General features: G+C 45.7%; 2 protein-coding genes across 5 annotated transcripts; both read left to right on the top strand.

Annotated features, from left to right (window-relative positions):
- Positions 1-62: 62 nt before the first annotated feature.
- Positions 63-12,261, top strand: SIRT7 (sirtuin 7). Its single transcript, XM_021000928.2, is given in 11 exon segments — positions 63-220; positions 312-449; positions 918-1,022; positions 3,136-3,206; positions 3,366-3,438; positions 4,371-4,469; positions 4,552-4,698; positions 4,700-4,789; positions 4,916-4,996; positions 5,711-5,817; positions 11,498-12,261. Coding segments are annotated over 11 exon segments (1,215 nt in total). The 5' UTR covers positions 63-127; the 3' UTR covers positions 11,709-12,261.
- A 761-nt stretch (positions 12,262-13,022) lies between these two features.
- Positions 13,023-25,841, top strand: PCYT2 (phosphate cytidylyltransferase 2, ethanolamine). 4 transcript variants are annotated; one of them, XM_021000886.2, is made up of 13 exons: positions 13,023-13,247; positions 16,690-16,778; positions 17,296-17,457; positions 17,803-17,869; positions 19,869-19,953; positions 20,323-20,367; positions 21,666-21,804; positions 22,187-22,269; positions 22,529-22,606; positions 23,630-23,695; positions 24,010-24,075; positions 24,436-24,524; positions 24,708-25,841. In XM_021000886.2, the coding sequence occupies exons 1-13, from the start codon at positions 13,159-13,161 to the stop codon at positions 24,832-24,834; spliced, it is 1,185 nt and encodes a 394-aa protein (XP_020856545.1). In that variant the 5' UTR covers positions 13,023-13,158; the 3' UTR covers positions 24,835-25,841. The 4 variants fall into 4 exon arrangements, with proteins under 4 accessions (XP_020856545.1, XP_020856546.1, XP_020856547.1 ...); XM_021000888.2 differs by lacking the exon at positions 13,023-13,247 and adding an exon at positions 13,805-13,960; XM_021000887.2 differs by lacking the exon at positions 24,010-24,075.
- The last annotated feature ends 44 nt before the right edge of the window (positions 25,842-25,885 follow it).

Genomic DNA, 25,885 nt, shown 5'->3' with positions numbered 1-25,885 from the left:
CGGGGAGGGAGGGGCAGCGCCCGGTGAAACGGGGAGGAGCGAGGGGCGGGGCCGGGAGGCGCAGCTGCGCAGGCGCGCCGCTCACTTCGGGGGCGGAAGCGGCCGCAGCCGGTTGCCTAGGGGAGCGATGGCCGCCGGCGGCCTGAGCCGCTCCGAACGGAAAGCGGCCGAAAGGGACAAGATCCTGCAGGAGGAGCAGCAGCGGAACCGGCTCCGCCAGGTAGGCCGAGCACGGCCCGGGGCGTCCCCTCGGGAGCGCGCGGTTCTGCCGCGCTCCCCCTCACGGCCGTCGGGGCCCCCTCCCCCCGCAGGTGTCCCGGATCCTGAAGAAGGCGGCGGCGGAGCGGAGCGCCGAGGAGTGCCGGCTGCTGGCCGAGAGCGAAGAGCTGGTGAAGGAGCTGCAGGGCCGGAGCCGCCGCCGGGAGGGCCTGAAGAGGCGGCAGCAGGAGGCAAGTGCGCGCCGGCTTCCGGCCCCGTGTGCCTTTGCCCGCCCTCTGACCCCAGCTCGGCCCCAGCTGACCCCCCAGCCGAACCCCCGGACTCTCCCCGGCCTCGAGGCTCCACAGCCCGACTCTGGCCACCCCCGGATCGAGGACGATGAAATACGACCTCGAGGCCCCCGGAGCCCGGCTCCTTCCGAACTGTCCCTGCCGGGCTCGCAGAGCCTTCTTTTCCCTAAGTTTAGAGCATGCTTCTTTTTTGGGGGGGGGGCGCGGGTTGGGGGGGGAAGCAGGGAGAAAGATCAGCTCCCAGTTCAGAAGAAAAAGAAAAACATCTGGCTCTGGAAAGGATAGAAGGGTCTCTGACCCCCCACCCCCCACCCCCCGGTCTGTAAATCATTTGCGGCTCCTTGGTTCTCGGTGCTTTGTTCTGGGAGGGGTGGGGGGGTTTTGACCACCTTTCTTGTGTCTCCTCAGGTGTGTGATGACCCAGGGGAACTAAGGAGGAAAGTCAGGGAGCTGGCTGTAGCTGTCCAAAACGCCAAATACTTGGTCATCTACACGGGAGCCGGAATTAGCACGGTAGGGAAAAGAGTGACATTGTTGTGTTCTTTAGGGTTAACCTGACTCAGAAATCCTTCCTGGAAGAGCTACTCTGAAACTATTGGCCCTAGAAATCTCCTTAGGGTCACTTGGATAGAATGGTAGGTTTGTGGATGGTGCCCCCTGGGGACCATTGGTTTACCATAGATGTAGGAACTTCTCTCCCTAATGAGATCCACATAAAATCAGCTAAAGGTCATATTCAGAAAGCAGCTGGTTATTGCTTTAGAACAATATATAATATTGAACTCATCTCATAATTAAGAGAATGTGAAGCTTCAGTATTTAGCATAGTACCTTGTATGTAATAATAGACTTTTAAATGTTTACATTAAATTTAGTAAATTAAAACAAATACCCAGTCAGTTAGCTAGTATTTATTAAGTACCCACTAGATGTTAAGCAATGGGGATACAAGAAAGGCAAAAAAACAAACTCCCTGCTTTTATGGAGCTTACACAGTCTAAAATTCTGTAATAAGGGTTAACTAAGCACTGAGGGAAAAGGAGGGGAAGGAAAGTGACAATATAGATAGAACTGTCATTATCTAGTTCAGTTTCCCATTCTTTCATTTTATAGATAAGGAAACAGGCCAAGAGAAGTTAAAGTGACTTTGTCAGAGTTGTACTGTGGCACAGATGGTACTAGAACCCAGTTTTCCAAATCCTCAGTCACTAAAATTGCCTCTCTTCTACATTCTAAAGTATACAGTAGAAAGAACATCTGCTTCTGGCTTACCCTTTAGCATTCTGTCCCCAAGTATGGAATCCTGGATTTTCCATTATCTGCTGTTTTTAAAACTGGAAAAAGAGGTATTAAATAAGGAGCAAAATATGTAGGGAGGACACTTTTAGTCATGTTGAAAATCATACCATGTTACAGATTGTCACTTATAATATACCATCCTTTGAAATGTTTATTAGCTTACTAACTTATTCACATCTCTACAGGTACTCTTAGTACCGACAGTTCTGTGAATCAAACATTTGTTATCACAGATAACCAGAAGAGTCACATGACTGTTATGTTCCCTGTAGTCAGATTAATATTTAATTCAGTAATAAGAGGCCTTGAAGCATTGTTAAGTGGCACATGAGAGGGCTGAATGCAGCGGGAGTCTTGAGTGTTGCTGCTTTAGAAATTCCACTCTGGGAGAACCAGAACTACTCACGGTAACAGAAATTATTATCTGGGCTACTTTGTTGTCTTTCAGTTGTGTATAACTCTTAACGACCCTATTTGAGATTTTCTTGGCAAAGATATTGGAGTGGTTTGCCATTTCCTTCTGCAGCTCACTTTACAGATGAGGAAACTGGGGGAAACAGGGTTAAATGACTTGCCCAAGGTCACACAGTAAGTGTCTTGAGGTCAGATTTGAGCTCAGGTCTTCCTGACTCCAGTCCCAGACTCTTATCCACTATGCTACCCAGATGTCCCAGGCTATAGCAGCGGCAAGTAAGTGAATAGCTTCCTTAAAGATCAAATTAAATCTAGCTCAAGAGCCAGAAGATTCACCTTTCCTGGTTTACCCTCTAACATCCTATACCCTAAGATAGATAGATAGAAGTAGTGTTGGTTAGATTAGAAACTCAGAAAATTTGGTTAATTTTCATTCTATCTTGTTAGGGTCTAAAGTGTCTATTTAGAAGTATAATAGTAATAGCTAATATTTATGTAGTGCTTTAAAAATTTGCCAAGTGCTTTACAAGTATTATCTCATTTTATTCTTACAACCACCCTGGGAGTAGAAACTATTTTGAAGGAAAATGTATCTGGCAGTAAGAATTTGAACAGCACAATCCTCCCCAACTTAGGGATTCATAAGTCACCAATTATCCTGATTCAGTAGTTGAAGACTTCAGTCAACAAACATTTATCAAGCACCTACTATGTATTAGGTACTAGGGATGAAAATACAAAGCATGAAATAATCTTTTATCTCAAAGTGCTGAGTGTACATATAGAATTGTATAATGACTTTTTGTAACAGCAATACAGTTTTTGCTGCCTATTCTTGGAGTTCTGCCAGTAGCTACAGTTGACGCCCTTCCTCTTGCTTGTCTTTTCTTTTATGTATTTCCTGGTCATGCAGGCAGCTTCCATCCCAGATTACCGGGGCCCAAATGGAGTGTGGACATTGCTTCAGAAAGGGAGGAGCATTAGGTAAGCAAGCATAATGCAGAAGTTAATTCTCTGCCCCTGTTCTACCTCCTAGGCAGGCTACAGAGGCCTTCCCTGTGAAATGGAGGGATGTCAGATGTAGTGTGAACCTGAACTTGGCAGCTCCTCCTCACCTTTCCCTTTTTCCCTTCCATCTGGCAGTGCTGCCGATCTGAGTGAGGCGGAGCCCACCCTCACCCACATGAGCATCGCCCGCTTACATGAGCAGAAGCTGGTAAGAGTCCAGGGTCTCTAGCACTTCTACTTTCCAGGGCCTGAAGGAGAGGACCTAACTTTTTTTGTTTCTTCTCTATTGTTCCAAAACGTCTTGATTCACCCTTTTGAGAAGCCCTCCTGGATGGGTTTAGTTTCCAGGTTTGTGCTGCTTCAGTCATCCTGATATAATCTTCTCTATTGCCTGGCTAGCAGGGTGAGCTAGGCATCCCCAGGCCTTTCTACTACTCTACTAGGATCTCTGAAACGTCTTTCTGGTGGCCAGCTTTCATCCTAAGACTTTAAGCACTAATAGTACCCCTCTGACTTTTTTTTTTTTTGCTTCTGTGGATTTCAGAAGCCACAGTAATTCTAGACAAGGCTCCTTTGACTTTGCTCAAGTGTATCTGTTCAACAGCTTCAGTTGCGAGAAGCCAGGAGTGAATCTGTCTGGGCCTTTAGGGAATTTAGATGTAATAACTCAAAATAGCTTTCCCCTAAGGTACTATGGTAACGCCTAACTCTTAACCTAAAACCTTGAGAATCTTCAGTGGCTATGAGGGAAAGCAGATGGGACACTGAGACCTCTAATGGCTTATGACACTAAAAGACAGCAGCAAGTTGGTCATTGTTTTGGTTTAACGTGCAGGTGAGATATTCCAGTTACTTCACAAATACCTAACAGTATGACTAAAAGAATTCCCCTAAGCCTTACTGAAGACTTCCTTAGATGTTTTATCCAATTCCTGCTTGGACTCAATCCTGCTTCTTTAGCAGGATGTAACCGTCATCTCACAGTTTGGCCATACTCGCCTTTACATCCCGAGGCTTTCGGCAGGAGTGATATTGCCCTAGGTTCTGGTGTTGTGAGCTCTTTGCTACGTCCCTTGAGCTGAGGTGGGAAGATTCCTCAGCACATTTTGCTGTCTTTCCACCCATGTTTTTCCCTTAAAGGTGCAGCATGTAGTATCCCAGAACTGTGATGGACTCCATTTACGGAGTGGATTGCCCCGCTCAGCAATTTCAGAACTTCATGGGAACATGTACATTGAGGTGAGCAACCATCACTGGGACTTGAGAGGCTTTGAAGGAGAACACATTGAACTCTGGTTCACCGGGCCTCCTCTCTCCTCAGGTCTGCACATCCTGCACTCCCAACCGAGAGTACTTGAGAGTATTTGATGTGACAGAGCGCACAGCCCTGCACAGACACCAGACAGGCCGGACCTGTCATAAGTGTGGGGCACACCTTCGAGATACCATTGTGCACTTTGGTGAGAGGGGGGATTTTGGGGCAACCTCTGAACTGGGAAGCAGCAACCGAGGCAGCAAGCAAAGCAGACACAATTCTGTGTTTGGGATCCAGCTTAAAGGTACTAGATGAGAAAAGTAGTGAGCAGATTAGATTTCAGTAATTTGTTATTCCTTTCCCTCCTCAACATTTAGGCTCAGTCAAATCTCAACTTTCTATAGTCTTGTTTATTTGGATCCTGGCGCAGGTGCTGAAGAAGTATCCACGTCTCTGGTGTATGACTAAACCCCCTAGCCGGCGGCCTAAGCTCTACATAGTAAACTTACAGGTAATTAGAGAAAATTGAAATGTGTCTGGAAGTACCTACCTAGTATATCAAGTTTAGGGGAATGGGAATACTAATTAAAGTAAGAATTCGGAGTGATGGTGGTGGAGTTAGTGGTAGGTACAGGAGAAGGAGGGGTGTAGCCATTCATTTACTTCAAAAAATCACTTATTAAGCATCTAATATGTTTAATGCACTTTTAAGTACGTGCCAGGCACAGGGAGAAGTACAAATATAAATAACATAGTTTCTGCTTAGAGTTTACATGCTGGTATGGAAAATATATGTTCATAAATACACAAATTAGAATATAAGTATATAAGAAAAAGATAAAATACTGTAAGATCAGATGATAGAGGAATCATTCCCAGCTTAGAGTTTGGGGCTGGAATCAGGCTTAATGAAAGAAGTGGCTTTTAAGTTGGGCTTCAAATGCTAAGTAAGCTATCAAAAGCCAGAGATTGGGGGGCGGGGGGGATTCCAGCATTCTAGGCATTAGAAGAATGTGATCCTAACCTAGGACTAATGGGTCTCCATTTTAGTAACTCCTTCCAGCTCTACCTCACCTCTCCCACACAGTGCCTAATACTAGGTTTAACACACTGTGAAAAATCAACAAATATCACTCATTAGCCCTGAGCCAGCAGATACCAATACCAATATGCTTTTAGAAAAGCATTTTTTAATGCATTCATATTTATTCCCCTTTGTACTCAGTGGACACCAAAAGATGACCTGGCTGCCTTGAAACTTCATGGGAAATGTGATGATGTCATGCAGCTGCTAATGGATGAACTGGGTCTTGAGATCCCCCACTACAATAGGTGAGTGTTGTGATTAGGACCTACGTCTCTAGCCTGAGCTAGGCAGCCTTCAGTTCTGTTGCCTGTTTTGTGTGTACAGATGGACATGGTTGCCTCTTCTTTCAGACTGAATGTTTTGTTCTATACTTAAACACTGATTAACATGAGCATTTCCTCATACAAAGAACAGAAGAGGGGAATTGTATATAAAACAGCAAATCTTTGCTATGAGTAACTTGCCTCATCATGTTAGTTTCAAAACTGTCCTGCTTGTTCGTGTACCTCTGAAAAACTGTTCTCTCCTTGCAGCCTGGTTATTAATGAAGTGATAAGACTGGTTTAAACCTAAGGTAATGGCTGAGGTAAAGGGGCGTCTAATAGAATTACTTCTAAGAATAGTTGCAGTTGACTGAAATCTAGCTTTAGTTTTAGATGAATTTTAGATAATTTGGCCTGTAGTTAATTTTTATGTTCTGATATTCTTCATGTCTTCTGCTAGTAGAAATAAGAATTTTATTTCAAGGAACTAAAAACAAAAAAGTTGGTTTTTAAGGGCTGTGTGTTTGTAGCACAGCTTAATCAAAAAGCCCATTTTACTATAAAAACATTAGTTATTTCTGTTGGGTTTTTTTCAAAGATTTTTTTTCCTTTTAATCAAGACGGGGACATTCCTAAATCAACAGCTTTTTTAAGTAAAGAATTTCAATTATAAATGATTCTTTGACTTCTGGACCTTGTAATTTTTGTGTTTAAAGGACATTTGTTGATGGTGTTATGTAATGTTAGGCATTATGTAATATGACTTGCACTTTAAAAAACAACACATTTTATTAACAAACTTTAGAACTTTGATGGATATATGATCACATCGTTGTAGGGCATCCATTGATGCACATCACAAACTCATTCTGTACAGTTTGCTCTGTACTCTCCTGCTCTTGATCTGCCTGGCATGCTGAGGGCCTTCCTCTGGATCCCTTCACATTGTGTGGGCACCATTGGAGTACACAAGCTACTCATTAGTTATCCCTCTTCCTGTAATCCAGCCCTCCTTCTTTTCCAGTAGTACGTTCTCTGACAGTGTCTTTGTAATTATTATGGAGTTGTTCCTTGTTAATGTGCTGCAGCCTACTCACATCCACTAGTGCCTTTTGGGTAATTTGTAACTTTAATACTTTGGAGACTGATATCCCCTGGTTCAAAGACATATATAGTATTACCAGAGGAATATTGTTTTTTTATCCAAGGTGAAGTTTGGAGATCATTCAAACAAAACAAAACCAAACCACCGTGTACTATTTCCCAGAGGCCGTCAAGCCCCTTGTTTTTGTCAATTCTGAGCCCAGTTCATGGTTCATCTTCCAGTGTCCATCCAAGATGGACTAAACTGCTTCCAGAGAAGTAGAAGTAACAAACCACTAGATCACTGTAAGGCAGTCACTTTTCTGACGTTTTCCTTATAAATATCCTCACAAAGTATAGATTACTGAATAGAGCAAAACCTTATTCATATACAGTATTGGGAGACAAGACCAGTCTGTAAATGGATTATAAGATATATTTCATAACATAAATAAACTAAGATATTCCAGATGCTCCTGTTTGTAGGGAGCTTAAACAGAGCTGATTATATCAATTCCCAGGATATAGGACAGCCTCCTAAATAAGTTCTATAACTCGCTAAGTTCTATAACTACTCAACAGAGTTCAGTCTAACTATCCACAGAGGAAAAAGGAAAAAGCAGATGGATGAAGAATGCCTATTAAGACTTAACGATAGGGCAGAGCCAAGATGGCAGAGTGAAAGCAGTGACTTGCTTGAACTCTCCCCCAAAGCCCTCCAAATACTCATAAAAAAATGGCTCTAAACAAATTCTGAAGCAGCAGAACCCACAAAACGACAGAGTGAAACAAATTTCCAGCCCAAGACAACTTGGATGATTGATCAGAAAGGTGTATCGCGCCAGGCTGGGAGCGCAGCGCGGCATGGGCGTGCAGGCCGCAGCAAACCTGGAGCAGGCCTCAGAGGACTGAATTGCGGGCAGCTGTGGAGGTTTCCAGACTCCTCAATCCATGAATGCCAAAGACAACTTAGAAGGTCAGTGGGAAAAGTCTGTTTCTGTCGGTGCTGAGACAGGAAGGTGGGGTTTCAGCTCCATTCCCCAAGAGCCTGGCCCAGGGGGGGCAGCTGCTTCCCAAGCTTCCGGCCCACAGACTGAGGGGGAATTCAGTGGCTGATCAGAGAGGGATTGCAGGGATCTCTTTGCCAGTGCTGAGGCAGGAATCTCTTGCTTTGCCCCTGTTTGGATCTGGGTCATAGTTCTGGGCAGTAGTGCTGGGGTGAGGAGGAGTGATGGCATGGTGGAGCTTGTAGTGGCTGTGGAGAGGAACCCCTCCTCACAGTTACGGGACAGAAAGGAATACTTGTGGTCACAGGCCAGGAAAGGAGTAAACACCTCTTCCCTTATCATACCACCTTGGAAGAACTGAAAATTTACAGGTCCATACAAGTATCTCTGAAAATAGGTACACAAACCCCTGAAACTTGGGACAGTACATTCTCCACATTGGAAGCCAACTCTTACCTTAACAAAGAGTTTAAAATTCAAGTAATTGGCGGGATCATGAGCAAGCAGCACAAAAAGAGTCAGACTATATTATCTTACTTTGGTGAAAAGAAGATCAAAATATACAACCAGAAGACGACAAAGCCAAAGCTCCTACATCCAAAGCCTCCAAGAAAAATATGAATCAGTCCCAGGCCTTGGAAGAGCTCAAAAGGGATTTTGAGAAGCAAGTAAGGGAAATAGAGGAAAAACTGGGAAGAGAAATGACAGTGATGCAAGAAAATCATGAAAAACAAGTCAACAGCTTCCTAAAGGAGACCCAAAAAAATACTGAAGAAAATAACACCTTAAAAAATAGCCTAACCCAAATGGCAAAAGAGGTCCAAAAAGCCAATGAGGAGAAAAATGCCCTAAAAAGAAAATTGGCCAAATGGAAAAGGAAGTCCAAAAGATTACTGAAGAAAATACTTCCTTAAAAATTAGAATAGAGCAATTGGAAGACAGTGACTTTATGAGAAATCAAGACACAAAATCCAAAAGAATGAAAAATTAGAAAACAATGTGAAATATCTCATTGGAAAAACAACTGACCTGGAAAATAGATCCAGGAGAGAGAATTTAAAAATTATTGGACTATCTGAAAGCCATGATCAAAAAAAGAGCCTAGACATCATCTTTCAAGAAATTATCAAGGAAAACTGCCCTGATATTTAGAACCAGAGGGCAAAATAGAAATTGAAAGAATCCACAGATCTCCTCCTGAAAGAGATCCCCAAAGGAAAACTCCTAGGAATATTGTAGCCAAATTCCAGAGTTCCCAGGTCAAGGAGAAAATATTACAAGCTGCCAGAAGGAAACAATTCAAGTACTGTGGAAACACAATCAGGATAACACAAGATTTAGCAGCTTCTACATTAAAGGACCGCAGGGCATGGAATATAATATTCCGGAGGGCAAAGGAGATAGGATTACAACCAAGAATCACCTACCCAGCAAAACTGAGTATAATCCTTCAGGGGAAAAAATGGTCATTCAGTGAAATAGAGGACTTTCAAGCATTCTTGATGAAAAGACCAGAGCTGAATAGAAAATTTGACTTTCAAATACAGGACTCCAGTGGAACATGAAGAGGTAAACAGGAAAGAGAAATCATAAGAGACTTATTAAGATTGAACTGTTTACATTCCTGCATGGAAAGATGATATTTGTAACTCATGAGAACTTTGTCAGTATTAGGGTAGTTGAAGGAAAAAAATATGTATGTATATATAGATAGATAGAGGGCACAGGGTGAGTTGAAGATTAAGGGGTCATATCTGGAGAATAAAATTAAGGGATGAGAGAGGATGATACTCGGAGAAGAAAGGGAGAGGTAGAATGGGGTAAATTATCTCAAAAAAAAAACAGAAAAGAAAAGTCTCTCACAGTGGAGGGGAAACAGGGGAAGGTGAGAGGGAATGAGTGAATCTTATTCTCATAGGATTTGGCTTAAGGAGAGAATAACATACACATTCAATTGGGTATGGAAATCTGTCTTACCCTACAGGAAAATAGGGGGAGAAGGGGACAAGAGAGCAGGGGGATGATAGAGAGGAGGCAGATTGGGAAAAGAGGGTAATCAGAAGCAAACACTTCTGAGGAGGGACAGGGTCAAAAGAAAGAATAGAATAAATGGGAGGGCAGGATAGTTAGTTTTTCACAACATGTCTACTAAGGAATTGTTTTGCATAACTGCACACGTACAACCTATATTGAGTTGCTTGCCTTTTCAATGAGGGTGGGTGGGAAGGGAGGAAGGGAGAAAATTTGAAACTCAAAGTTTTTTAAAAAAAATGTTTTCACATGCAACTGGGAAATAAGAAATACAGGAAATGGGATACAGAAGTCTATCCTGCTCTACAGGAAAATAGAAGGGGAAGGGGATAAGAGAAGAGGGGGGAGAGATAGAAAGAAGGCAGACCAGGGGAAGGGGTATTCAGAATGCATGCCATCTTGGGGTGGGGGGAGGGGTGAGAAATTTGGAACTCAAAAACTTGTGGAAGTGAATATTGAAAACTAAAAATAAATAAATTTATATTAATAAATAAATAAATGCTTAACGATATGCATTTGGATGTGAAAAGCCAACCATTAGAGCTCATATATTAGCAATATGTGCCAATCAGTAATGTACTAAACAGTACGACTGATACGTACAGTATATAGTGTAGTACATACTGATTAATCCATTACTGATTGGTGGTTATTGCAGAATGCACTAATCAGTATGTACAGCGTATATTCTGTATATTAGCAATACTGATTAGTACATTATGTAATATGTACCAGTCAGTAATATACTAATTACAGTATGTACATATGAGCTTTATAGGCTGGTCATTCAACTACATATCAGCATTAACTGTAAACATGCTTCATCTACTTGTTTTCTTCTTTTGTACATAATTAGGCTGAAACTTTTTTGGTGATTATAGATCTCATAATCTGGTGGTCTGCCCAGCATGCTGACTACCTTCCTCTGGGTCCCTCGTAATGGAACTTGTTGGAGTCAGCACAGTGTCATACACAGATTCTGTGTGAACTTAGTTTACAATACAGACATAAATGTGGGACCATCCTTTAAAGCCCAGCTCAAATGTAACTTACTCTTTGAAGCCCTTTCCACCCTTGAACTTCACCTGACATTTTGTTTTACAACTCTAACTCATTTTTGTGTATTGTATAATACAATTATTTTATACCGTCTTATACTCTCCTTAGATTATAAGCTCTATGAAGGCCAGGGGGTCATATCCAAAGTTAGCAACTCCTTCAGCACCTACCATCAAGTGCTTAATGTTTGAATGAATTAATTTCTTTAAAATATATTTCATAAGCTATACTTTACAGACTGGTCTTCCCTCCCAGTATGGTAAATTAATGTGGTTTTGATTTTGGTAGGTGAGGGAGTCGGACAAAAAGGTGATCACCTCTAAGTAGCAAGAGTGGATTAGTACTTCTGGCACCCTGGTTTATCATTTAGTAACAGGGTAGGAACCCGTTTTAGCCACTCATTTTAATAGAGTATGGTTTCTGAGTCAGATTCAAGTACTTGCCTTGAGTGCCACCTAATACATCTTTTTCGCTTTTGGTAGGTGGCAAGACCCCATCTTCTCTCTGGCAACTCCTCTCCGTGCTGATGAAGAAGGCAGCCACAGCCGAAAGCCATTGGTACCCCCACAGAGTGCAGAAGAGACTCAGTCCAGGGATCAAAAGGAGCAAGGGGCTCCACTCAGCTCAGTGCCATTCTCAGGTGGCTGGTTTGGCAGGGGTTGCACCAAAGGCACAAAGAGGAAAAAAGTGTAGCCCCATGCCTGTAGGGGAATAGACAGTTGGCACTTTTCAAATAACTTCAGGAAACCTTATTCAGGGGTCAGAAGTCACCATGAAGGGTGAAGTTAACCTCCATGTTGACTGGTAAGGGGGAATAATGGATGAAATTTTTGTACTGGGATTTTTAGTAATTTATCTGGGGTTTTTTTCCCCCCTTGAAAGCCTGTCTTCTAGCTCTTTGTACCACTTTTTGTGCTGCAAACTGCACCCAATCATGAATTAGGGTCTATTGATGACGTCTCTGAGTGAGGAAGTGGCAGACTTAATAATTTTCTGCAAGATAAAGGACTTGGTGATATTTCACATCTGGCTGGCCATGAAGAAATACACAGCTGCCTTTACCTCAGTTCACCAGACTGCTCTTAGGTCCCTGAACTGTATTTCTACCACTTGTTACTAAAAATATTGCTAACTATAGGTATCTTTTTTCTGTATTTGAGTATACAGTAATAGGGTGGCTTTGACCTCTCTAAAAGCTCTAAGCAGATCCTTTCATTTTTTTCGATTAAACTCTACAATACCTTGATTATTTTGGGGTGTGTGTGGTTATTTTTTACATTATCTAGGTAAAGAGACTGCCTTAACCTGTACATGTTGCATCCATTTCTGTACCTTAGATTCTTGCTAAGCATAATATGAAAAAAAAACAAAAACAAAAACTGAGTGACTAAATGGAGTAAGAAGCTTTGTGACCTCCACGAGGAATGTAAAAGCCTTAAAAAGGGAACAATACTTTTAGTAAGGCTCACAAGAGAAGGGGATGTGATGTGAGAAGGTGCAAGCCTGGTCAGAGGGTCAGGGTACTAGTCTAGTCATGCTGACAACTAATTGTGTAACCTTGACTGGCCTGATTGGTTTAGGTGAACCCTTTTCTTTCTTTCTTGCTCCAAAATTCTGAGAAGTGGAGAAGATAGAAATAAAAGGCCTCGTGTGCTCAGGACCGGGCATCGTCGGCAAGGTTTCCCATTGCTAGACACCGGTTTTTGTAGAGGGGCTGGGTGGGGAAGCAGGGAAGCGCCTTCCTTGATCCCAGTACAAGGATACTCTTGGTTTTCCTGTTCTAGGAGGGGAATTCAGGGACCGCGGGTACACGTTGTCTGGACTAGGGGCGGGGCTTGGTGAGCGAGGGGCGTCCTCCAACCGGCTGCCGCAGGAAGAGAAGGGAGTGACAGCACGCCGAGGGGCGTGGCCTGCTGCGAGGAGCGAGGGCGGGGCTGTCGGGCCAGGAGCTCCTCGCTTTGCGATTGGCCGGGTGCGGCAGGGTAAGCCCCCACGTGACGGTTGTGGGCGCGTGCGCGGGGCGGGGGCAGCGGCTCTGGAGCCGTGGCACCCCCGGCAGTGGCCGCTCTGTGTCGGTAGTCAGTCTGTCGAGCGATCGCAACACCGGACACGAAAGGGCTGGAGCCGTTGCTGCCGCCGGGACATGATCCGAAACGGACATGGTACCGCGGACTCCTCCAAGAACCTCGGCCCGGGGACCAAGCGTACCGTGCGGGTCTGGTGCGACGGCTGGTGAGAACGTGGGTCAGAGAGGGCAGAGCGGGGCGGCCCGAGACCCCTCCCTGCCCGCCCCCCGGTCGGGCCGGCTGCCCACCTGTGCCAGCCTCCGCCCGCCCGCTCCTTTCTCTCCCCTTTCCCTCCCTCCTTTTTCCCTGCCGCCGCCCCGGGGCCTTGCGGACCGCGGACAGCGGACCGCCCCGCCTCGCCCTGTGTGGGCGGCCCGCCCCCGGCCCCCCCCCCGGGAGACGTGCCCCGGGTCTTGCCCGAAGCTGCGGGTCTTTAAACTCCGGGTCTGCCGGGCGACGTTTTTGCGCCGGGTCCCGTAGCAGCCCCTAGCCCCGCCGGGACTCGGACCCGGGGGAGCCCGGACGATTGGTGCGGACAGCCGGTCGGCTCCGGACTCCTCGGAGAGCCGGGGCTCCTGGCTGCCCAGGGCAGGTTCGGTGGTGTGTCCGGCCCGAGTGGGGCTGCCCTTCCTGGAAACGTGCGCCGGGGCTCAGTTCTCAGGGACTCAACTCAGCGAAAAAAAGTCCAAGCTAACTGCATGTATTTTTCCATATCTCCCTCAGCTGTATAGCAATAACCATTGAATAAGTGACCCTTTGGGGTCCGGGCAGTAGGAGCCCTGAGCCGCTGGAGCAGGGTAGAGCCAAGAAAAGGTCAAGGAATCAGCAATGTCTATGCTGGAGAGCCAGAGAGTTGAACAGGGAAAAGGAAACAGGATTGTAAGCAAGAACCAAGAGAAAAGGCATTTACAGAGAATTTATTGTTATAAGAGATTGGATTTCTGTTGAGAAACTCAAGATTAGCTATTTCTTCCCTTATATGAGTGCTAATCGTCGTAGGATAAGGTGGACTTTTGGACCAGCCCTTTACTTAAAAATAAGATAAACTAAGATAAACTGGTTCTTTTGATATTCCGGTGGGGGGGAGGGAGATTGTTTCTTGCTGTAGGACTTTGAATTTGAGATTCAAAGGAATGTTTTGGGTTGGGAAAGTGGGTAGAAACATGGTTTTGATGCCTGATTTTCTTGTGTGTGATTTTTTGAGGAATTTGGCCCATATGATTTCACAGATCCCTAGTGACATGGAGACATGGGATACTTTACTGTTTCTGAAGTATTACCAAGAGGTGCATAAAATTTTCACTCTTCACATTTAGGACTCTTGCTCAGATTCATGTGAACACAGAAAAACATTTCAGATGAAGAGATTGACTTTCATCCTTCCAAAGGGAGATAGTGGTAAAGTGAATGGGGAAGTTGAGAATTCTTGGCTTTTAGCCCCAGATCTGGTAGTCTTTTATGAGTACACTAAGCACTTTGTTTTCAGATGATTGCAAGAAAAAAGCAGCATACTAGTATTTATTAAGAATATTTAAAATTGTGGGGGAGCATTTGCAGGGCTCCAGAAAGTTTCCCTCAGACATTTAGGTTTTTGTTTTGTTTTGTTTTTCCCCCAGAAAGGTCCAGCCAAGCTCTATTTGCTTTTGTTCTAATATAAAACATTTGGCTCAGTATAATAGCTAAAATTTTTATGTTTCTGTTGGTATGTCTAATATTGTACAGTTGCATATGTTTCAGAAAATGTGTGTGAGTCAAGTTTTTGTCATTTTAACCATTTAAAATGCCGTACAGGCCTTGTGCTCCAGTACGTAGATTATACAAAATCTCATATTCCAGTAAAGGAGTGTCCACTTCTCAAAGGTTTTACAGATCTGGATTTTCATAGGCAGAGGCAGCTTTGGGGTAGTGGAAAGAGCCCTAGATTTAGAATCAAGACCTGGGCAATAATCTGAACTCTGCCAGCTATGTAACTTTGGAAAAGTCACTTAACCTCTACTACTTTGTACTACCACCAACCTCAAATGGGTTTAGTGAGGATCAAATGAGATTATATGAAATGTTTCATAAATTGTAATAAACTGTATGAAGTTCACCTAGTATGTATTAGATTTACTCGAAGTGAGATGTGCCTGCATTGTATTTTTTCCTTTCTATAGTTCAATACACCCACATGTCTCAGTTAAAGAGAAGTTAGTGTTCTGTAGAGAGAGAGAGATGCTGAAACAAGATACTATTGACAACAGGATACTTAGGTTATAACCCAGGTATTCTGCCTCTGATCCCAGTAAGTATTCTGGGGTAGTGAGTATTTGACCTTTGCTCACACACAATTGCTGAATTATCAGAAGCAGATTCACGTTCTACTGCTGTTCTTCCCAGTATATTCTGGGAACACTTCCAGGGGCCCAAACTAGGCTGTATCAAAACAACCCAAATAATAGGTACTCTGTCCTATAGGGAATTTTTTTTTATTCCATAGTTACCTTTCTAGTGTTTTAGTAAGTGGAGAGTTTGGAGTTTCTGGACAGTGGATGGCAGTAATAAAGAACTGAAAAAAATCCTATATCTAATAAAAATTTAGAGACTCTGGGAACAAAACCACATCGGTACTTCATATTCCTGTACTATGCCCTCCCACACGGTCAATCCAGAGTTTTTTAAGCAAAACCAGTGGTTCCATTAACTCATATTGGGCTAGAGAAAGTGAGAAATGGGTCTTCACATAGGCTGCCATTCTGCCCCTATTATCATGTGGACTCTGGAATGTACCCTGTGGACTTTACTTATGAAAGGGCCTCTGTTTGATCAAAATCCCCAGTATTCAATACTCCCTAAGTTCACCCCACTTCAGCTTCCCTTCTAATCTCACCTTTCTGTCCCTTTCCTCCACTCCCATTTCTTCTGTTCAGTCCTCTTTGCTTTCATGGGGACATTTTAATTGGCTTTTTTTGGGTTTTGATTCAGCCTTCCCTGGAGCTAGGTCTTTGATTGTGAACCTAACTGAGGCCTGATAGTTCTTGGATAAGCTTTCTTGATGAAGAAAGAGCATGGTATGCCCCCATTATGCCAAGATCAGACTCCAAAATAATAACACCCCCTCTATGCCTCCTCAAGGTGTACTACAAGATTAATTTAAGTTTAAATTTTAGAAATAAACATGCTATGTAGTTCCTCTTGGAAATCTAACAACTAAGAAAAGATTAGGAGTCACAGTGCTACTCATCACTCCTTAGGGGATCACCCTGAAATCCTTATAGGCCTAACTTGATCACATGGCCAAACCCTAGTAATGAATTCCCACATTGGTATTAGGTTTGGCAATAAGGATCCTGCCCTTCGTTTCGCTTGAGTTTCTCTGGCTTCACATGACTTTGTCAAGACTCCTAAAACCTTCCATGTCTAAGCTGTTGAACAGCCTGGCTTTTATTTCCTGAACCTTCCTTTCACCCTAATCTGCCCTCACTACTCATCTTCATTTGTGATAGCTCGAGGCTCCATAGGGGGTTACCCCAAAGAGGCTACAAAAGGGGAACTCTGCTTCCCCAACTCAAACATGTCCCTCCCTGTCAACCAGGTACAAGGCTTGATACCTCCATTTATTTCCACAGCTATGACATGGTACATTATGGGCATTCAAACCAGCTGCGTCAGGCCCGGGCCATGGGAGATTACCTTGTCGTAGGGGTCCACAATGATGGTAAGAGGCTGTGTGCCCCAGCTCCTCTCCTAGCTCTTGCCTCCCCATCCCATAGCACGGGACTGCAATGTTGGCTGTTCTCAGCCAGTCAGATCATATAAGGACGTTTTAAACAGACATGGTGCCTTCCCCCATAAGTTGCAATCCTTGCCAGGCAGTGGAGATGTGGGAAAGCAAAATATGATGACTAGGGTTGTATCCCAGACCCTTTCCCTACTTGGATCTAGTGGCCTAGATGGGTGGAAAGGCTAAAGAAATGTGGGGGCGGAGTTATTCTACTAATATGGAGAATTTACTAAGTGACTACTCTGCTTCCCCAAGAGAAATACCATATCCGTTTCAAGATTTGTCATTGTCTAGGAATTGAACCCAAGATCTCAGAACTAAGACATTTGGTATTGGAGTACCTTAGCACATTGGGTTGTTGGAAACGAGAGTCCTTGCTGTGGATTCTTTAGGAGACCATTAGTAGTGTTTGTTATTACTCTACTCTTTCTTCCTCTTTGCCTTGCCCTAGAGGAGATTGCCAAGCACAAGGGCCCTCCTGTCTTCACTCAGGAGGAGAGATACAAAATGGTCCAAGCCATCAAGTGGGTGGATGAGATTGTGGCTGGTGCTCCTTACGTCACTGCCCTGGAGACCCTGGACAAATACAACTGTGATTTCTGTGTTCATGGCAGTAAGTGGCCTGGCTGCACACCCTATCTTGGAAGTCCCAAAGTGGCAACGTGGCAACTGGGGGGGGGGGCAGGCCCCACATGATTCTGCAGAGATGACAGTTTTTTAAATTGCAGAAAAGTTGTGTGTCAGGCAGACCCAAGAAATCTTGGACTCTGAAAGCATTTTCCTTGACCCTGGAGTTTTAGGATATGAAGATTTGGATTCTGTCTGAGACTCAGGCTCTTGGCCAAGGCTGTCCTGAAGTGTCTTGGCAGGGCTGACCCTCTAATGTGTGTGTGTGTGTGTGTGTGTGTGTGTGTGTGTGTGTGTGTGCGCGCGTGCGCGCGTGTGCGCTGCTTCCTAGATGATATCACCTTAACTGTGGATGGGCGGGACACCTATGAAGAAGTGAAGAAGGCTGGGAGATACAGGTGAGACCCATCTGCCAAGCCCTAAGGTGGGAGGGAGGGGGGATTGTAAGGAGAAATGCCTTACACAGAGTGAGTACTTAAATACCTGTTTGCTGAACTGAATCAAGGGAGTAGAAATAATTGTCTTTGACATTTCCATAGGTAATGCTTTACTGTGTATATGGTACTTTATATATGATTTCATAGTGTGTTCTCTGATTCCTGGTAGCCACTGAGGGAGGCTTCTCAAGTCAGGCTAATATAAGGGCATGGTTCTATGTTCCTTTTTCTCTTACTGGCTAGAATTTGCCCCAGCTACAAAGTAGGGTAACCTGTAGAAAGGTTTTCTAGGTGTGACTACTAGGTTGTGCTGCAGGCATCTCACTAACACTAGCATTTCATAGATTTGTGGGATTTTTTAGTGGAAAAGGAATCATAGGATCACAAAGTTAGAGAAGGAGAGGACTTTATGAGTCATATCATCCAACCTTTTCGTTTCACACATGCAAAAACCAAAGGCCAGAAAGGCTGGCCAGGTTCACACAGGCAGCAGGTGATGAAGCTCAGGTTTAAACCAGGTCCTCTGTCAGTCCAGCGCCTGTCCCCCAGCACCACTCTGCCTTCTCAGCCTAAGAACCCTCATTTTGAAGACACGGAAATCAGTGCTTACAGAGGTCAGGTGATTTTCCCAAAGACACAGAACTGAAGCTGGAGCCCACACTGTCTGGTCCACTCCATTGATGGTCCTCTGCCTTTTTGACAATGAGCATCTGTTTGTAACAATCTCATTTTTAATCGATGCTTTTGTTCTTACCTAGCCCTCCTTTCCAAGCACGTCCCTGGCCCCTTTTGTCTCTCCCATTGCGACATCCCTTGTAACAAAGGTTAAAAAAGTAAGAAGGAAACTTGCAAAGTGATCGACAACACATCAGCTGTGTCTGGCAGCGTGTGCAGTGCTCCCCACCCATAAACTTCCCACCAGCAAAGAGGGGAGAAAAGGGGATTTTCTCAACTCTTTTCCTGCTTAAGCTTGGGAAGGACTTTTTTTTAGTGCCAAAATTTTAGTGGACTCTACATGATACTACTTACACTACTAGCATAGTAATACTATGCTATGAGTACTGTACTGTTAGTAATAGTTCTTCATCTATAATATGGGGACAGTTGCTCACTGAGTTATGAAGCGCAAATGAGATAATGTATGTGAATCTCTTAGAAAACTTTAAAATGCTGTATAAATTTAAGTTGTAATTATTGACCAAGAAAACACACAGTGATAAAAAGTTATTGTGATTTCAGTAGTAATTTCGAATAATTTTGATTAATTGCATCAGAATCTACATGCATTTGAAAAATAGTGACATGTAGATTGCACTGGAGCAAAGTAGAGATCAAAACCAAAATACCTGTTGCCCCATATGGATATGCAGCTATTTCCAGAGACCAGGAGCCATTGCACTGTGCCGTGCTACTTCCCTGTCTCCTAAGTCTTAACCACTTTCTTAGGACCTGGTGTGCAGTTGAGGTACAGAACAGGAAGCAGATATCTGGTGGTCACTCAACAAGATGGGATCTAAATCAGGGTCTTCAGTTCTGCCTCTCAGGCAGGATGCTGAAATTGTTGACTTTTCGGCCAACAATGGGAGCTTGCCTTAAATGGAGGGGGAAAATTGAAGGCCTCACCACTGATACCTTTAGATGAGGCTACTCTGCACCTGGGGCTGTCATGCCCTTGGAAAGCTCCAGCTTGGACAATTCTTCTCATAGACTGTGGAGCTAGATGTCCTTTGTTATCCCAGAGTAAATGTTACCTCACCTCTCTCATCTTTCAGTGGGAATCAGAAAAAACTGCAGCAGAACAGTGTTCTTTGTTTTCCCACCTGACTAGAGGAGGGGGTGGATACATAGGCCTTCCCACAGTAAGCCCACCCTGGGTGATGGAGGCCTTTGGCAGTGGTACTGCTCACTAGAAGAACTGAGCCATTTCTGCACTGATCTGACCCAGCCCTGTCCCCCACAGAGAATGTAAGCGCACCCAGGGCGTCTCTACCACTGACTTAGTTGGCCGGATGCTGCTCATGACCAAGGCTCATCACAGCAGCCGGGTAAGTTCGAAGTGGCCTAGAGGGCAGTGGTCTTCTGGGAGTTTGACGAGTAACTCTCCTTTCTCTTCCTTGCCACTGGGTCCTGGGGTTTAGGATATGGCTGCTGCCTGAAAGCCAGGACCCTGGTTGGGAAGGGAGGGGATATATCTTTCCATTTATTACTGATGGGATGTTTGTAGGCCATGAGAAATAAATCTGTCACTCTCCTTTCCTGAGACTGGTCAGCATGTAGGGAGCATCAGGCTTCCTGCTTCTCAACAGGGACATCTCCAAATCAGTGAGGAAAGCCCCCTCAGTGGCCATGGAAAGGACTGGCTGGAATTCTCGTGCCCTGCTGGCCCTGGGGCCTGACTCCACTTTTCTGTGCAGGAATTGCCTTCAGAATACCAGGAGTACACTGACAGCTTTGGCAAGGTGAGTGTTTGGAAAGGGCTCTGTATACAGCTGCTAAGCACACAGTCTGACAAAAGCCTAGGAACTCACATGCATAAGAGGCTTGATGATAGCACCGAGGAGAGAGGGTTGGTATTTCTTCCTTTACTAGAGTGAGGTTAGGGAAAGACCCAGTCCCTGGCCCCTGTCACCTTTGTCCTTTTGTTTTCTGCTCCTCAGCAGACTTCTCCCCCAACCCAGGATTTATCCTAATTTGACTTTACTCTGCCACCTTGTTCTGGGTTTCCTTGCATTCTAAAGGAAGTACTTGTCCTCGTGTGAGCATGATGGTATCGGGCACAATTTTCCGAATTTCCCCCAGTGAGTTTTCAGACTCAGTTTAGCGTTCATAGCAAGTGCTGAGAGGGCCAGACAGGAGCTAGGTACCTTTCTCCAGCATATGCTCCTTCCTTGGGCCTGACCGTCATGCCAGTCCCTGGGTGTTAGTAGACACTACCATTTGAGACCATCACTATTTGAAGTTTCTAACAGTGGTATGGCCCCTGTCTCCCTTTGTAGCCCCTTCACCTTGTACCTGCTGGGGCAGGTATTTGCCCAGAAGGCTTCTCCCAGGTGACAAGACAGTGGCCTCTGGGTCCTATTGAATGTGTCGGGATTTGCTGTCTGCTTCTCCTCTGTCCATCTGGGGCCCTTTGTTGGAGGCCAGGATGCTGGCGTTTTACTCAGTGGCCATGTTGAGACCACTTCTGACTTTTGTCATCTGCTCGTCCTTTCTTACCAAATTAAAGCTTTCTGGAGCTAAAGCTAGGTTTCATTCCTTGCACATAGTCCCCTTCCATCAGGTGTCACTGTTCCCCTGTCCCCTCCTCTCCCCTAGCCTGCCTAGAAACTGGTGCAAAGAAAGAGTTTTCGTTGTTCATTGGTTTCTCTCAGACGTCCCCCTGCCCCAACCCATTCCACTCCCTCTTTTCCCTTTCCTCGAGGGCTGAGAGAATAGCCCTCAAGATCAGTACCCACCAGCATCTTCGGGCTAGAAAGAGAGCTGTAAATTTGGCAGCCTCTTCTTCACCCTTGCCCAGATCACAGAACATTCCCTGCACTGGTGTGTAGAACACCCATGCCGAAAGAAGCAAGGACTTGCTCACAGATGAGGGAGGTAGCAGAGGGAGTCCATAGGAAGGCAGCAGCTCAAAAGGCCTGGGAAGAAGGGACAGGCAATATCTACAGCCCCTGGGGATCCTGGTGGGGGGTAGAAGGGTGCGCTCACTGGGTGTATGACATGGGACATTTCTAACCAGTCTCCCCTGCTTGGTCCCTAGTGCCCAAGGAGCCACAGCCCCTGGACTGGAGTGTCCCAGTTTTTGCAGACATCCCAGAAGATCATCCAGTTTGCTTCTGGGAAGGAGCCAGAGCCAGGAGATACCATCATCTATGTGGCTGGAGCCTTTGACCTGTTCCGTATCTTTCTGGTGCCACTCCTCCTCTTGGCCTCCCCAGGGAAGAGTGGAGAACGTCTGTCCTAGAAACAGTTTCACCGTTCACAGTCATCCTTGAAAAGGTTGCAGAAAACATTAGGGCCCAAGGGACTAGGTTGTCACTCTTGCCAGGGTTCTTTCAGGCTGTGGGAAAAACTGGGGGAAAAGTGTATCCAAGTGGGCTAGAAGGAACGCTTGGTTAGAATGGACCATGGAAAAGGGAGTGAAGGATCCCCTTTCCTGCAAGTCGTGGGGTTCCTTAGCACTCTTCTCTTCCCCAGTCTTCCACAAAGGGTGCTTGAGGCCCCACCCTGTGGAGACAGGCACCCTGTTCCCTCCCTGTTGTTCTCTTAACCTGGACACAGATATTGGGCATGTGTCTTTCTTGGAGAAGGTTTACCAGCTTGCAGAGCGACCCTACATCATTGCAGGCTTACATTTTGACCAGGTATGAACAACTAAGTGATACGATAAGGAAAGAAGCAAGAACGACTGCCTGCTTCCCTCCTCTAGCTGCATCTCAGTGCATGCCCCTCTCTTCCAGGAGGATACTGTTACAAAAAATGACCTTTTTCAGCCAAGCCCCAGGAGTTGGGAGGGGGCGGGCCTTCCACCAGGAAGTAGCTACGAGGAGTCAGTTGACTTAAACTCCACCCTCTGAGGGAAGTGTGGCTCTGACTGACTGCAGCCTCTCTGTCTGATTCTAGGAAGTGAATCACTACAAAGGGAAGAACTACCCCATCATGAATGTGCATGAGAGAACGCTAAGTGTGCTGGCCTGCAGGGTGAGCTGGGACTAAGCTGGGCTTCTGGGTACTCTAGTCAGAGTGAGGGGTCTCTCCCTTGCCCTTTGAGTCACCTCCAAACTCGGGCCCCCTGAAAGGTGTTGGCTCGTTGGTGGGGAAGAAATGCTTCATCTCTGGGAGTCACCACTGCTCCCTAGAACATCTCACCTGCACTGCAGGGTCAGTTTGGGCCCTTGCTCGTTAGCCAAGAAAGCCTCTTCTCACTTCACCAGCCTCTGTTTTCTCGTCTGCCTGCCAATAGTTTTAGTTATAGCGTAATCAGAAATGGCATGTGGAGAACAGCTTTCTATAAATTCTTTGCTTCTCTTCCCTTGACTTCATTCCAAATTAAAAACATCAGTGATAGCAACAACAGTAAAAGTCCCACCATCACATACCCATTTTTCTGTTTCCACTGCCATCAGTTCCTCGTGCTGGTCCTCAATCATTGGCATCCCTAGGTTTTACAGAGACTGTTTTAGGAGCTGGGGTGGGAAGAATTCAGAGGAAGAAGACGTCCTCTGCCTTCAGGAAATCTTGGGTCCAGAATCTCCAGTAGTGCCTCTTATGAACCATCTCTTTTCCTCTGTCCTAGCCCCTAAACAAAGCTCTGTTCTTCTGTGGAGGATTTGAGAGGAAGCTTAGAATGGCTGTCTCAACAATGGCTGTCAGGTTTATTGAGAGCTCTTTGTAAACTATCTGGGAACTTTGGACTTGGATTCAGGAGACCTGGGTTCAGGTCCCAGCCTTGCCACTCACTGTTTAATTCCTCTGAGCCCTGTCTGAGTGACAGGGGAGAAGGAGAGGTATTCAGTGACTTCTAGGACTCCAAGCTTTACTGGCAGAGTGGAACTATCTCTGGAACAGTCTGACTATCCGAGCTCCTTTCCTGCTCTGTAAAGTGGTTAATGTGGGACTTTCCGGTCTTCAGAACCAAATTTCTGGGTTCCCACCCTGGTCACTTAGCCTGGAGTTGGAGGAGGTATGGAAAAGCTAGGTCACTGCTCTCTCTTGTCTCCCCAGTATGTGGCTGAGGTGGTGATTGGAGCGCCATATGCCGTCACAGCTAACCTTCTAGATCATTTCAAGGTGAGTCATCTTGGTGACTCATGAGCACTGTTTACTACGGGAGTGGAGGGTTGCCAGAGCCTTCATTTGAGTTGAAGGAGGTGTCCGAGGGTTCCTGAGTTCACTCAGAGTCTCCATCGTGGTGTCCTCATCTCTGTCTGCCCAAGGGCGGCAGCCCACCCTCAGTAGAGCGGGGGCAGAATAGCGGACTGGCTGACCAAGGCCCAGTGGGGTGGGGTGGACAGCTTTCTGTCAAGGACCATCCTCTGCCCTAAGGGCCGCTAGAGTTTCTAGCCAGGAGTAGTACTCCTGACCCCCACAGCTCCTCTTCTCAGGTAGACCTAGTGTGTCATGGGAAGACTGAAGTGGTGCCTGATAAGGACGGTTCAGATCCATATAAGGTGAGTGCTCCAGAGTGCTTGCTAGTTCTCCACCTTTGTCTTTTCCCCACACCAACCTCCGCCTCCCAGATATGTATCCTTCTCTGTTCATTTTCTTGTCCTTTGACCTCTCCTGTGAATACTTTCTCTGAACATGGATAGGTGGGGCTTCATGGGCACACATTTCTGTCCCTTATTGGGGAAGTGACAAACTGTCTCTTTTCTCAAGGGGAATAATGGATTTCCATCGTTTCCTCCTTCCTACCCATCACTTCCCACCTCTTTCCTCCTTTTGAACCTATCCTTACTGCAAGAAGGGAGGGGAGGAACCTAGCCTTCAGCAGTCTGTGACCGCTTGGTGGCATCCGTCTCTACCCACAGGAGCCCAAGAGACGGGGTATCTTTCGTCAGATCAATAGTGGCAATGACCTCACCACAGACCTCATTGTACAGAGAATTATTAAAAACAGGTGAGCTTCCTCCATTGCAAGTCTCCAGAAGGTGGTTCACAGGAATCTCTCTGCTTAGTTGCTCAGGGGTGGAATGAAAGTTTAGCAAAAGGATAACTTTGTAAGGCCATCTGTCCCAGGGAATCCAGGTTGTAGGGCTAGACTTTGTGACCTCAGGCCTGCTGTTTTTTTTTTTCCTAACAGATTAGAGTATGAAGCAAGAAATCAAAAGAAAGAAGCTCGAGAGCTAGCTGTCCTGGAGGCCATAAAAAAAAGGGAGGTGATGCCTGAAGGGGCAGCAATGCAGGTGGAGGGTCCCTGTGAGGCCTAATCACAAACCTGTACCAGCTTGAGCAGGACGCCCGGCCCCTTTTTCCCCAGCCCTACCCTTCATCCTGAGCTAGGGGAGTGCCCAAGGGCCTGCCCTCCCTTTTACTCTCGTCACCTTCTCTTGCCCTTCTGATTTTAGAATTTGTCACACCTACCATTTTAATGAAGCTGAGGCCCCTTTTTAACTTACCCTGTCTTGGAGTAACTGTCGGAACCTTGCACAACTAGCGTGGAGTTGTCTGGTGCTGGCAGAAATGAACCCTTGGGTCTCTCCCCTGGTGTTTTGGAGAGTTTGTATCCCCTAGTAATGCTTTTCTGCCTAGGCTCTACTGATCTGACCCTGTTGGAAAACAGGAAGACCCAGATAGTACTGTGAGCACAGGGAATCTCTGTCTGCGTCTGGAAGGGGCATTAGGTTTGTGACCGAGCCATGGGCAGGCTGTGGCCACTTTTAATCCCAGCTTCCCTTTCCTTGGCACTGCCTACCTCTAGTGAAGCTAGATGAAACATGTGGGATGGGAGAAGGAGGTGAGTCACAGCTGCCCTTTGGCTCTCATGACCTTAAGCACAATCCTAACGGGCTTATGAAGCGCTGTCTTCCACTGTCCCCTGAGAGGCTGGGCTGCCTCTGCCTAGCCCCCATCTAACCTTGCTTGCTGGCTGGTGAGGGGAAAGAGGGTCAGCCACACAAGAAGGGGAATGATCCGAATGGTGACCTCCCTTACCTCCTTAGGAGGGGGAATCATGCCTCCCAAACCTTCCTCCCCGCCCCATCCTCTCATTCCCTCATTCTCCTTATGGTCTGAGTTCTAGTCCGAAGCTTCCCACGTGCCGCCCGAGCTCTAGGACCTTTCTCTTTCAGCTGCAGCTTTGCTATCTGGGGGCCCACAGTCCTCCCCTAATCCTGCTGCTCGCTGTACAGACTTTGTGTGCTGATTTTTGTATGGAACTGACTGTTGTAAATTTCCTTGTCAGTGAAACTTAATAAAATACGGTGGGGGCACATGATCCACCCAGCATTCCCTCTCCGTTATTGGTCCCTCTCAAGTAGG

Source organism: Phascolarctos cinereus, unplaced genomic scaffold (genome assembly GCF_003287225.1).
Source record: "Phascolarctos cinereus isolate Bilbo 61053 unplaced genomic scaffold, phaCin_HiC Scaffold_5;HRSCAF=322, whole genome shotgun sequence".
Taxonomy (NCBI): Eukaryota; Metazoa; Chordata; class Mammalia; order Diprotodontia; family Phascolarctidae; genus Phascolarctos; species Phascolarctos cinereus.
The sequence above is the reverse complement of the archived record's forward strand: the minus strand, read 5'-3'. Positions and strand labels throughout refer to the sequence as shown.